At 40.9% G+C, this 13,485-nt stretch overlaps 1 protein-coding gene across 2 annotated transcripts in view; it reads right to left on the reverse strand.

Annotated features, from left to right (window-relative positions):
* The window catches only part of CFAP206 (cilia and flagella associated protein 206), a 61,301-nt gene that overhangs the window by 31,650 nt on the left and 16,166 nt on the right, over nt 1-13,485 (reverse strand). The window contains exons 1-3 of one of the 2 annotated variants that reach the window (XM_055535528.1): nt 5,680-6,805; nt 1,967-2,075; nt 1,225-1,308 (exon numbers count right to left, since the gene is read on the reverse strand). In XM_055535528.1, coding sequence (XP_055391503.1) covers nt 1,225-1,308; nt 1,967-2,074 — 192 coding nt within the window. In that variant the 5' untranslated portion in view covers nt 2,075; nt 5,680-6,805. Of the gene's footprint in view, nt 1-1,224; nt 1,309-1,966; nt 2,076-5,679; nt 6,806-13,485 lie in introns of those variants that run through there. The other variant, XM_055535526.1, reaches the window with a different exon arrangement.

Here is a 13,485-nt window from a genome sequence, read left to right on the forward strand (position 1 = left end):
ATGAAGGAGGGAATTAAAATCATTAAGCCCAGGGGAAAAAATAATGTTGAAATTTTAGGAAATCCATTCACAAATATTTAGAAAATAAACATGTAAGTATCTAAACCCAGTGAGTCAAACTTAAAACATATGGAAAAATTAACAGTATCTAAAGTTCCTGCCTTCTTTAGTTCTTACAACTGCTTTTCAGGCACATCTACTTGATTTCTTTCTTTTTTTTTTCTTTTATAGTAGATCCTTTATGGTTAGCTCTTCATCTGTTTTAAATACAGCAGTGTATAGATGTCAATCTCAAATTCCCAAACTATTCTATGAATCATTTTGCTCTTGGGTTCAATTTTCCTTTTAGAAAACACAAATTATATTGAATCATTAATTATATGAATATGAATTTGTATATAACTTAACTGTATATAAATCAGTTAATTTTCTCAATGTCTCATTAGATGAATAAGATGTCTCTAAAATACTGTGGCAGACACTGCTACCTACCAGCATCCATACCCCTCCTTCCTTACTAACAAAGCCTCAATCTGGATTAAGGCAGAGATTTTCTTACAGCTAAAAAAGGAAAGAGGAAAACAATCAATATCCCAGGCTCACTTGCAATATCATTCTATTCAATAAATGCAAGGGCTTCCCAGGAGGCACAGTGATAAAGAATCTACCTGCCAATGCAGGTGACACAGGAGATATGGTTCAGCCCCTGGGTTGGGAAGGTCCCCTGGAGAAGGAAACGACAGCCCACTCCAGTATTCTTGCCTGGAAAATTCCATACACAGAGGAGCCTGGCAGGCCACAGTGCATGGGCTGGCAAAGAGTCGGACATGACTGAGTAGGCAGGAAGCCACAAATGGAGAGAGATGGGAGGGGTCCTGGGAAAGCCCATTATTTTCCAAAAACAAAGTGACAGATCCAATTACACATACATTTTGACCTTTGTCCTCTCACCTTATACCTGCCTAAAAGTGGAAGAGCTTTCTTGTGACCCTGGGGTGAAAACACATGCATGATGGTGACCTAGGAAGTCAGGGAAAACAACCTATGAACCTTTAGACTTCATCCTATGAGAATAAATTTAATCTCTCATTTGTTTGTACCCCTGCTTGGTGGGGTTTGGTGGGGTTTTGTTTAATGGAGCTGAAGGCACTATTGATCAACACAAATCAAATATTTAGAATTGTGAGTAAATCATTCAAAATTTGAGAAATGTTAGATAATCACCTTTACCAGTTTCTGCACATCACTTTTTGTGAGCGTTCTATCCGTGTTAAAGCCATTACTCGGGTCCAGAACAACAGCTTTCACCTGAGAGTAGGAAAAAGTCCATTACATTTATTTCATATTACTACAACATTAGTTTAATATTTTTCCATTTTTTAAATAACTCCCTCTTGATTACCCAGGGGTTGATCATTCAGCTGAGTTTCTTACAACCCAGTTCATCAGCATCTTCATCAGAAACTGGAGAAAGGGAGGAATTTTACATTGGGAAGCTAATTTGAATATTTTTACCATATTTTTATTGTGTATTATTATACCAAAAGCAAGAATAGAGAGATATCAAGGAAATGAGAAATTTTTACAACAGTGAACAATACATGTTAAAAAGAAAAAAACTTACAACACAGGAAAAACATTATTGGTGTTTCTAAGATACTTTGAGATCTTCTAAATTAGTCTCTTAAATCTAGAACTAACATGCTTTATAGACTTAAAAAACAACAACAACAGTATTTTTGCCTGGAAAAATCCCATGGACAGAGAAGCCTCGCAGGCTACAGTCCATGCAGTTGCAAAGAGTTGGACACGACTGAGCACACCCAAACACAATTTGTCTATCAATCGCCATAGGTTTTCAATGGAATAAGTTAAGAAAACATCACAGAATTCTAAGAGCAAGATAGGCACTGCTGAAAAAAATTTTTTTAATAAAGCAGTAATTCACAAAAATATTTATTCTTACCATAAAAGCAACCAGAGTTTCAGGAACAATCTCTCCATGGGCTGCACATTCTTGTCCTATTTCTCGAATGATATTCTTTATAACACTTTCAGCCTGAGTGGGAGGCATTCTAAATAAAAAGATTTTTTAAATTGTATTTATATATTATTTTTTCCTTTTGAGATTTCACCACTAATATATTTGTAAAGAGTCATATTATTTATTAACTTAATAATATTTACTAGTATAGGCCCCTCTTGTTTTTCATTAGTTGGTTTCATATTTATAAAAAGGAAGGACTGATAATAAAAGTGAGAGCAATTGGGACTTAATGATTGAAACATTTCTTATTTAGTTTTTTTTTTCTTTTTTTTAATTTTATTTTATTTTTAAATTTTACATAATTGTATTAGTTTTGCCAAATATCAAAATGAATCCGCCACAGGTATACATGTGTTCCCCATCCTGAACCCTCCTCCCTCCTCCCTCCCCGTACCATCCCTCTGGGTCGTCCCAGTGCACCAGCCCCAAGCATCCAGTATCGTGCATCGAACCTGGACTGGCAACTCGTTTCATACATGATATTTTACATGTTTCAATGCCATTCTCCCAAATCTTCCCACCCTCTCCCTCTCCCACAGAGTCCATAAGACTGTTCTATACTATATCAGTGTCTCTTTTGCTGTCTCGTACACAGGGTTATTGTTACCATCTTTCTAAAGTCCATATATATGCGTTAGTATACTGTATTGGTGTTTTTCTTTCCGGCTTACTTCACTCTGTAGAATAGGCTCCAGTTTCATCCACCTCATTAGAACTGATTCAAATGTATTCTTTTTAATGGCTGAGTAATACTCCATTGTGTATATGTACCACTGCTTTCTTATCCATTCATCTGCTGATGGACATCTAGGTTGCTTCCATGTCCTGGCTATTATAAACAGTGCTGCGATGAACATTGGGGTACACGTGTCTCTTTCCCTTCTGGTTTCCTCAGTGTGTATGCCCAGCAGTGGGATTGCTGGATCATAAGGCAGTTCTATTTTCAGTTTTTTAAGGAATCTCCACACTGTTCTCCAAAGTGGCTGTACTAGTTTGCATTCCCACCAACAGTGTAAGAGGGTTCCCTTTTCTCCACACCCTCTCCAGCATTTATTGCTTGTAGACTTTTGGATCGCAGCCATTCTGACTGGTGTGAAATGGTACCTCATAGTGGTTTTGATTTGCATTTCTCTGATAATGAGTGATGTGGAGCATCTTTTCATGTGTTTGTTAGCCATCTGTATGTCTTCTTTGGAGAAATGTCTATTTAGTTCTTTGGCCCATTTTTTGATTGGGTCATTTATTTCTCTGGAGTTGAGCTGTAGGAGTTGCTTGTATATTCTCAAGATTAGTTGTTTGTCAGTTGCTTCATTTGCTATTATCTTCTCCCATTCTGAAGGCTGTCTTTTCACCTTGCTAATAGTTTCCTTTGATGTGCAGAAGCTTTTAAGGTTAATTAGGTCCCATTTGTTTATTTTTGCTTTTATTTCCAATATTCTGGGAGGTGGGTCATAGAGGATCCTGCTGTGATGTATGTCAGAGAGTGTTTTGCCTATGTTCTCCTCTAGGAGTTTTATAGTTTCTGGTCTTACGTTGAGATCTTTAATCCATTTTGCGTTTATTTTTGTGTATGGTGTTAGAAAGTGTTCTAGTTTCATTCTTTTACAAGTGGTTGACCAGATTTCCCAGCACCACTTGTTAAAGAGATTGTCTTTAATCCATTGTATATTCTTGCCTCCTTTGCCAAAGATAAGGTGTCCATATGTGAGTGGATTTATCTCTGGGCTTTCTATTTTGTTCCATTGATCTATATTCCTGTCTTTGTGCCAGTACCATACTGTCTTGATTGAAGCATTTCCTATTTAAATGATGTGGTCATCAAAAGTACCCTTCTAACATGATATTTTTTAATTAAAAAAAATGTTAAACAGTATTAGAAATGGGGGATGGGTGTAGGAGTAGAATTAGTAAGAAATTCCACTATGTAGGCGGCAAAGTCAGCTTGAAACAGGACATGCTTATTTTATCATATTCTCTAAATGACCTTTCATAATTATCAGAGACTCTTGGAACACAATTCTTGCTCGAATCATCTAAATTCTACTTCTTGCACATCCAAGTGAAGGTTTAGAATCTTGATTAAAAACATAAAAGCAAAAAAACCAAAACATATAACGAGTCATGGATCACGGGGAAAAAAATGAACTCCTGGTGAAAAGATGGTAGGTTTTAATAGTGATCAGGTTTTCTGATCTAAGCACAGGGGAAATTAGCATGCAGAGAATAACAAAGGCAATCCCAGGTAGGTAAAGATCACTTTCAGCATATTAGGGTTCAGGTAAGGTTAACAACACCTGGCATCTAGTCCAGGAGAACCAGAAAGCCTGGTTTCCATTGTGCCCCGTTTTCTAGCTGAAACTTTGGCCATTTCCTTAACTTCTCTTTGAAGTGATTTTCTCATCTGAAAAGTATAAATCCTACTACTACTCTCTCTCTGGAGCTGTCCTGAGGACTGAGTTCTATATCAGTTCAATTGCTCAGTCGTGTCTGATTCTTTGCGACCCCATGGACTGCAGCAGGCCAGGCCTCCCTGTCCATTACTAACTCCCAGGGTTTACTCAAACTCATGTCCATTGAGTCGGTGATGCCACCCAACCATCTCATCCTCTGTCCTCCCCTTTTCCTCCCGCCTTGAATCTTTCCCAGCATCAGGGTCTTTTTATCAGGTGGCCAAAGTATTGGAGTTTCAGCTTCAGCATCAGTCCTTCCAATGAATATTCAGGGTTGATCTCCTTTAGGATGGACTGGTTGGATCTCCTTGCAGTCCAAGGGACTCTTAAGAGTTTTCTCCAACACCACAGTTTAAAAGCATCAATTCTTCAGCGCTCAGCTTTCTTTATAGTCCAACTCTCACATCCATACATGACTACTGGAAAAACCATAGCTTTTACTAGATGGACCTTTGTTGGCAAAGTAATGTCTCTGCTTTTTAATATGCTGTCTAGATTGTTCATAGCTTTTCTTCCAAGGAGCAAGCATCTTTTAATTTCATGGCTGCAGTCACCATCTGCAGTGATTTTGGAGCCCAAGAATATAAAGTCTGGCACTGTTTCCATTGTTTCCCCATCTAATTTGCCATGAAGTGACGGGACCAGATGCCAAGATCTTAGTTTTCTGAATGTTGAGTTTTAAGCCAATTTTCTCACTCTCCTCTCTCACTCTCATCAAGAGGCTCTTTAGTTCCTCTTCACTTTCTGCCATTAGGGTGGTGTCATTTGTGTATCTGTGGTTATTGATATTTCTCCCAGCAATCTTGATTCCAGCTTTTGCCTTATCCAGCAGGACATTTCACAAGATGTACTCCGCATATACGTTAAATAAGCAGGGTGACAATATACAGCCTTGACGTACTCCTTTCCCAGTCTATATACTTAGTGATTAACATAGCGTTGGCAGAAAGTAAGCGCATCAAACAGTACCTGGTAACTAACAAACGCCTGCTCAATGAACATAAGCCGCGCGTGTGCGCGTGCGCCGTCGGGCACCTGGTACAGATCTCTCCGGGTTCTCCTCAGTCCCCACCCCCCGACCCTCCCCACACCCCCCGCCTCAGCCTAAACCTCCCGAGTTCTGGCCGGCTGGGGTGCGAGCGATGCCAAGCAGCGGTGAGCAGCACGGGTTAGCGATCTGACCTGCGGACCTGTGAGCCTCCGACCGGAAGCGACCGCTCTTCACGCTCAGCGGCGGGGCCTGAAGAGTCCTCACTGTCAGTTTCGCCTGAACCAGGTTAGACGACATGCTCCCGCGGCGCAGGCTCCGTCCGCTGACCCATGCTCGCCTCCTCGCGAGGTACACTCCGGGATCAAGGGCACGGATGACCTTGGCCGTAGTGAAGAGCTGGAGCCGGGTCTACCCGATTTTTCCCTGGGGCTTTCACGGCAGCCTAGCACTCTTGGCGTAACCATGGAGACCAAACGCTAGGGCTCGAAAGGGGCGGGGCCTGGGCGTGGGTAGAGCCAAGGTGGGGAGGCGTGGCTGGGTCCAAAGGAGCCTTTACTGGAAGGAATGGGCGAGGATAACTTAAAAAACAAAACAAAACAAAAAAGACTAGCAAGATACAGAGAGACCCAAAGCCCAGACAGAAGAAGACAGGTTCACTACACCTCAGTGAGCTAAAGGATGCCAAAAACTAGATTTCTTAAACAACCGTATTAACTTAGCAGCATGGAAACCTATGCAGTGTTTAAAAAAAAAAGAGAGAGAGAGATGGGCAAATTCTCTGCAAGTATCAGCAGACTCATGATTAAGAATCTCTAATGTATCTGGGGAAAGCTGAGCGCCGAAGAATTGATGCTTTTGAACTGTGGTGTTGGAGAAGACTCTTGAGAGTCCCTTGGACTGCAAGGAGATCCAACCAGTCCATTCTGAAGATCAGCCCTGGGATTTCTTTGGAAGGAATGATGCTAAAGCTGATACTCCAGTACTTTGGCCACCACATGCGAAGAGTTGACTCATTGGAAAAGACTCTGATGCTGGGAGGGATTGGGGGCAGGAGAAGACGGGGACGACAGAGGATGAGATGACTGGATGGCATCACTGACTCGATGGACGTGAATCTGAGTGAACTCCGGGAGTTGGTGATGGACAGGGAGGCCTGGCGTGCTGCGATTCATGGGGTCGCAAAGAGTCGGACACGACTGAGCGACTGAACTGAACTGAACTGAATGCATCTGAACAGTATTTATATGGATGTTCACTTTATAACTATTCAATGGTGCATATGTTACATTAACCTTTTCTGTATATGTTATATCTCATAATAAAAAGCAAAGAAAAGGCACAATAATGGAGAACTTCTCCACTTTGGGTTATGCTTTTGGGCTATATAGATCATTAAAATAGAGCTGCATCCTGTTTTCCAGAAATCCTCAAAGTTAAAATAAAATTCAGATCTCGTGCTTTTCACCTATCTCACTCATATTCTCTATTATTATCCATGCACTATGCAACAGTTGGCTATTTTTTCAAAACACAAACCATCATGTTAGTCTATGTAATATATATGGTTTACCAGTTTTGAAATGGAGGAAGTCATAGTCTTAGAATTAGCTGACAATGTACTTTTCCAGTTAACTTTCCTTCTCCACAGAAATGCTTGCTAATGGAGTGGGTAGCTGAATTTTCAGAATAATGATGAAAAAGAAACCGTTGCCCAAGGAAGACAATGCAAGTCATTCTTACTGAAGTTTCCCTTAGAAAAAGCATTAACTATTTTTAGTCTGCTTTCCCACATCCTTTCAGTCAAGATTCACAAGATCATTTCTTAATCATCTTCCTTAGAGAGATTCCTCTTTAGAGTTAGTTACATGGGCACAGATATAAAGAGTCAGAAAAAAAGCAAATTTTGAGTTTCCCGACACAAAAACAGCAAGCTTCTTAAGTTCATTAGTGTGCATGCGTGCTAAGTTGCTTCAGTTGTGTCTGACTCTGTATGACCCTATGGACTGTAGCCGGTTAGACTCCTCTGTCCATGGGATTCTCCAGGCAAGAATACTGGAGTGGATTGCTGTATCTTTCTCCAGGTGATCTTCCCAACCCAGGGATCAAACCCATGTCTCTTACATCTCCTGCAATGGCAGGAAGGTTCTTTATCACTAGCACCACCTGGGAAGCCCAAGTTCATTAGACTTACCCCTAAAAATTGGCCTTTCTTTATGGTTGTCAGTTACCTTTAAAGGTAAGATGAAGGATGAGCAAAAGCATTACTTATTGGTTTCCCATCTTTTTCTCCATCACATGTCTCAGCCCTTGGGGAAACAGCAAACCTTAGGGTCAGATTTTCACAACCAAGGTGGGGGTGGGGCTAGGGGGTGACTTGAAACACTTACTGCAGATCCCCAAGCATGGGGTCCTGTTCTTTCAAGTGTTACAAGAGAAGTGAAATTGCAAGAACACAAAACGAGAAAAATTAAATCAGCAAATTCTGTTACAATCAAAACCAAACCTCTAAAAAAGGGCGGAGGCTAGTGGTTCTTTCTTAAAAGTATTTTCTCCTCAAAAGAGGTAAATTTCATATGCATAGTCCTGATGAATAAAACAGGATCTAAAACATAAAACCCTTTACATTATAGCCTCTGTGACAGTGATTCTCAACACTGGAGAGTGAGAAATAGCATATCAGAAATTCCTTGGGAGTCCCCCATGATGAATTCTGAGATCTATTTATCTACTTTGTATATGCAGATAATGTTACTAGGTAGCTTTTTAAAAGGTGAATTTCTCCCTGTCTTTCACCCATCCACTCCCACACTCATCTTCTCAATCCTTAAATTAACAACCCAATCTTCATTATTGTCTCTTGAATCAATTCAAGTCTCTCCATTCCCACTTCTGAATTAATTAAAGCAACTAATTTTTCTTCATTTTTTTTGGCCTGGATTACAACAGCCAACTAAATGAGCTCCCCTTTCCAGCCAGGGACCCCTCCAAATCCTTGGCTATATTAAAATGATACTTAAACAATGAAAATCTGATCAAGTCCCCGCGTAAAAGCTTATGAAGGCTTCTCAGTGGCAAAGTGCAAACTTCTTGGCGTGGCATATAAGATGCCCACGACCTGCTCTCAGCTCTCCCACCCAGCATCAGCTCTCACAACTACTTCCCCTTCCCCGCTCCAGACCATACTCTTTCTACTCGCTGGCCATGCTGCATTACTCACTGGCCTCCAGATCTCTGCAGAGTTCACTTCCTCTATCTGAATGTCCTTCTTCCCTCTTCATCTGGTTAATTCCTCCATGTTGTCAGAAGCCATGTCTCCTATGAAACTTTCTCTGACCTGTCAATTGGGGTTAGGGTCCTAAACCTTCACCTTCATCTGATTTCAAAATATTTCCACCTACCCCAAGAGGAATGTCCACAGTCACTAAGCAGTCACTCCCCATGCCTGTCCCCCAGTACATACATCCGACAGGGTTCTCAGTACTCCCAGGGAGTCTGTTTTCTTGTCTGTCCCCCAACTAGACCACAAGCTCCTTGAAGGCAGGGAACATATTCTGCAGAATCCCCAGCACCAAAGAACAGCCTGGGACATAACAGTCATGCAAGACAGGCTGGGTTAGGGAGGTGAGTTTAGGAGTGGGAGAGTGAAAAAAAAAAAAAGAGAGAGGGAGAGAAATTTTAGATTCTTTACTATCTTTACTGAAAAGTTAGGGTGATTTTGGAGGGAATTATAATTGTGGAGGGAAACGAGGAGGCATTTAAATGACAGGTCTTCAGAAGATCTTCCTCTGACTCCACTTTTGACTCTCATGCTTTAGGATCTGCTACCCACCTCTAAGCACCTCTTTCTGTGTCCCCAGGAAGAAAGGTTGCTCTCAGGTTTGCTGCTTTTGACCATGCCTCAAACTAGAGTCTACAGTTTCCAGTGGTGCCTGGGCTTTAGAAGGGTGGGACCTCTAGGCTTACAGGTTTCTTAGAAGAGCAGGTATTGGAGGTGGGGATGGTGCCTGGTGATTGGGCTCCAGACTGATTTCATCTTTGTGCTTCCCTTCCTCTGTGAAGGACGCTATGGCTTATTGGCTCCCAAGGACAGACTTTGATTTGGTAAAGTCTTAACCCTTATTTTAAAAAAATAAAATTTTCACGATCACAGACATAGAAAATAAACTTATGGCTACCAAAGGGGAAAGGAATAAATTAGGAGTTTGGGATTAATAGATACATGCTGCTGCTGCTAAGTTGCTTCAGTTGTGTCTGACTCTGTGCGACCCCAGAGACAGAAGCCCACCGGGCTCCCCCATCCCTGGGATTCTCCAGGCAAGAACACTGGAGTGGGCTGCCATTTCCTTCTCCAATGCATGAAAGTGAAAAGTGAAAGTGAAGTCGCTCATTCATGTCCGACTCCTAGCGACCCCATGGATACATGCTGCTATATATTAAATAGGGCAACAACAGGGACCTACTGTATAGCGCAGGCAACTATATCCAATATCTTGTAATAACCTACAATGGAAAAGAATCTGAAAAAGAACGATCTGTACAACTCCCTTTCCTGTATACCTGAAACTAACACAACTATAAGTCAACTATACTTCAATCTTTAAAAACGAAATAATTTTTTTCTCAATTATCAAAGAACTCACCTTACTCTGTAGTCCATGAGTCCTCATTTTTTTTTGAGGAGGAATTTTTTTGACCAGTTTGCTGAAATTATAATAGAGCTGCATTCCACTTTCAGGAGCTATTTTGTTGTGGCTAGATAATTGTCAAAGATTCCATCAGTTTATTTTAATATAGTTGTTCCTCCAATGATGAGCGCTGGACTGCCAGTCCCTCCTGGCCCACTGCAAGAAGGAAGACTAACAATTCAGCCAAATTTCTGACGTATTCCAAGCTCATTATCTCTAACATGATCCAACTCATTATCTCTAATATGAATCTTCTCTCAAAACCCATTCCAGTCGACATTCTTTATTGGGATGAATTGTCAGTAATTAATAGCAGACGCAATGACTGAATAATGACTGAAGCAGCCCAAACCTGCTTCAGATAATTCTCCTCTCTCTCCATCACCCTTCACATGCAGACTTGTCACCAAGCCAGGCTCTTCTTCCTTCTGAGCATATCTAAAGTCCATTCCCTTCCCTAATTACTTCTCTAGTTACTGTGTTCTGAGGGCTCTTAAATGTTTCATCTGCTTCTTGTCTGCACCCCCTCCTGAATGCAAAGCTGATCAAAAAATTTCCTATGTGCAGCTCTTTGAAGACTTCCCACTACCTACAAGAAAACAGTCCCACTAGAATGAGATATAAGTTCTTCCCTGATCTGACCAGAGAGATCTGGTCTCTACCTGCACTGTCCAATATGGTAGCCATCAACCACAAGGAACTATTTAAATTAGTCAAAATTACATGAAATTTAAAACTTAATTCCTCAGTTGCATGAGCCACATTCAGTTAGTGGCTACCATATCTGACAGTGAAGATAATAGAATTTTTCCATCATTGCAGAAAGTCCTACTGGGCACTTATGCCTGCTGTTGTTGTGTAGTCACTAAGTCATGTCCACCTCTTTTGCGACCCCATGGACTGTCACCTGCCAGGCTTTTCTGTCCATGGGATTTCCCAGGCAAGAAAACTAGAGCAGGTTGTCATTTTCTCTCCAGGGGATCTTCCCAACCCGGGGATTCAACCCCCATCTCCGCCCTTGGCAGGCACGTTCTTTATCACTGAGCCATAAGGGAAACCCATGCCTGCTGTACCTGAACTCAAACTTCCAAATGACTCACCCCTTGAGCATTCTATGCTTTGGCTAAAGCAACTTCCTTTAATCAAATTACTTGCCCTACCCAACTGTGCTTTTCAAGACAAAGCTCAAATGTCACCCTATTTGGTGGAGTCATTACCAACCAAATCTCCCACCCTCACATGGTTGACTGATTCCCCCTTTGGGCCTCCATTGCACTCTATGCAGACTTCTACCCTGGCCCTCCTAACCTCCTTGTCACCTACTGGTGTTCATGTCTGATTCCCTTTACTATGACGTGAGCTTGCTCAGTGGGGAAATGGGCCTGATCATACTTTGTGTTCCTAGCTCCTAGACCAAAGCCTGACGTATAATACACACTCAACTTTTTGTGAGTAAATACATATTACAAATAAATATTCAAAAGGCCAAGAGTCTTCATAAATGGCTAACATTCCAATTTAAATCCTTCACTGACAGGTAAAAATCTGGAAGAAGAAATATGTTGTCAGTCAGGTCATAAAAATACTGTATATCCTCTCTTAAATCACAGTCTTATGCTAGAGTTGCATTTCATTTAAAATTAATCCATGAGCAGTATGACAGTTTGAGCAGGTAATGGAAGTATTTTGACAGGTATAGCAAGGTGAGACTAACTGTACAAGGAAGCAATTCTGGTTTCAACAATTATTAGATACACACTTGTAACATTAAAAGCATGAAAATTTGGCTAGTGTTTTAATATTTATTAAGTGCCTAGTATAAAAATAGTTTTTTGGGACCAAAAAAAAAAAAAAAGCCCAACACAACCCAATCAGAAAATGGACAGAAGACCTAAAAAGACATTTCTCCCACCCATTTCTTATGGGTATGAAAGACATTCCTTGTATCCACACACTGAGGGTGGAGGGGGGCAGCAAGTCCTTTGGTGTCTCTTATAAGCACACTAATTCCATCACAGGAGCTCCACCCTCATGAGTTTAACTAAACCTAACACCTCCCAAAGGCAGAACTTCCCAATACCATCATATTGCTATCCAACCTGCAACCTCAGCTCAAGTCCTATCTCTTCTATGAGGCTTCATTAAGCTGCATGAACCCCTGCTCTATCCCCACACCCCTCTTATTGGTACTTCATCATACATGCACTGCTTCATGGTGGGCTTCAACATAATAATCTGGGGAGGACAAAACATTCAGGTCATAACACTGCCCTTCAGAACACTCTGACAGAGATGTCCCTCATTGCGGCTGAAGGACATTGCCAAGATCTGTAAGTCCCTCTCTGATTCCCCTCCCACAGCTTCCTTTGTCCTCTTCCCCTTTATTCTTGGACTTGTAATAACCTATGGTGGAAAAGAATCTGAAAAAGAATATATGAGGAAACCAATCCCACTTTTGCCACTATGGTACAGTCTTTTCGTGTTTAAAATTTTTTTATTGATGTATATAGTTAATTTACAATGTCGTGCTAGTTTGGAGTGTATAGCAGAGTGATCATATATATATGTATATGTACATTTATATATGGACATATTTTTGTGTGTATAGACGAAGTAACTTCCCTGACTTTCTCATTTTAGAAAACCATAAAAGGAGGTGTATGAACCACAGGAGCCCTAAGTAAACTCTCAGCTCTGTAATCCTGTTATTTTAAATCGACAGTGGCCTATATTTGCTCTATTTGTGGACTTTCTCCAGCAGCATCCTAAAACAGAGAACTGTAGCAAAACTCAAGCTGAGGTGGATAAACAATACCAGACAAGGGCTGAGCTGATCAGGGTGGAACCATGCTTATACTGGTGGGTGTCAGGAGGCCCAACTGGAAGAAAACTGTTCCTTCTCATGCCAAATGAAATGAAGTTGAGGTCTGTGGAACTGAAATATCAAGAAGTGATTAAATGAAAGGTGACTGGTACATCATCGGTGCTGTTACAAAAATTGTACTCTAATGTTGAAAGGTGGGAAGTCCAAATTTGTGATGCTCCCATCATGTATAAGTGAAGTACTACTAAAGTCCTTCAATGATAGAAATAAGGGAACATGTACTGCCAAGTATATGACTTTCACTCACAGAAAGAACAGTGATCAGATTGTGATCCTCAGACGTAAGCATAGCTCCTAAGAAAGAAGACATGTCTTCTTGCTGTATGAATGTCATCTTTCAGACAAAAATCAATGCAAAAAAAAAAAGTCAATGCAAAAAACTATTTCCAAATCCAGCCTCAATAACATAGAACTGCTCAGATGACTTA

This window comes from Bubalus kerabau, chromosome 9 (assembly GCF_029407905.1).
Source record: "Bubalus kerabau isolate K-KA32 ecotype Philippines breed swamp buffalo chromosome 9, PCC_UOA_SB_1v2, whole genome shotgun sequence".
In the NCBI taxonomy this organism is placed as follows: domain Eukaryota; kingdom Metazoa; phylum Chordata; class Mammalia; order Artiodactyla; family Bovidae; genus Bubalus; species Bubalus kerabau.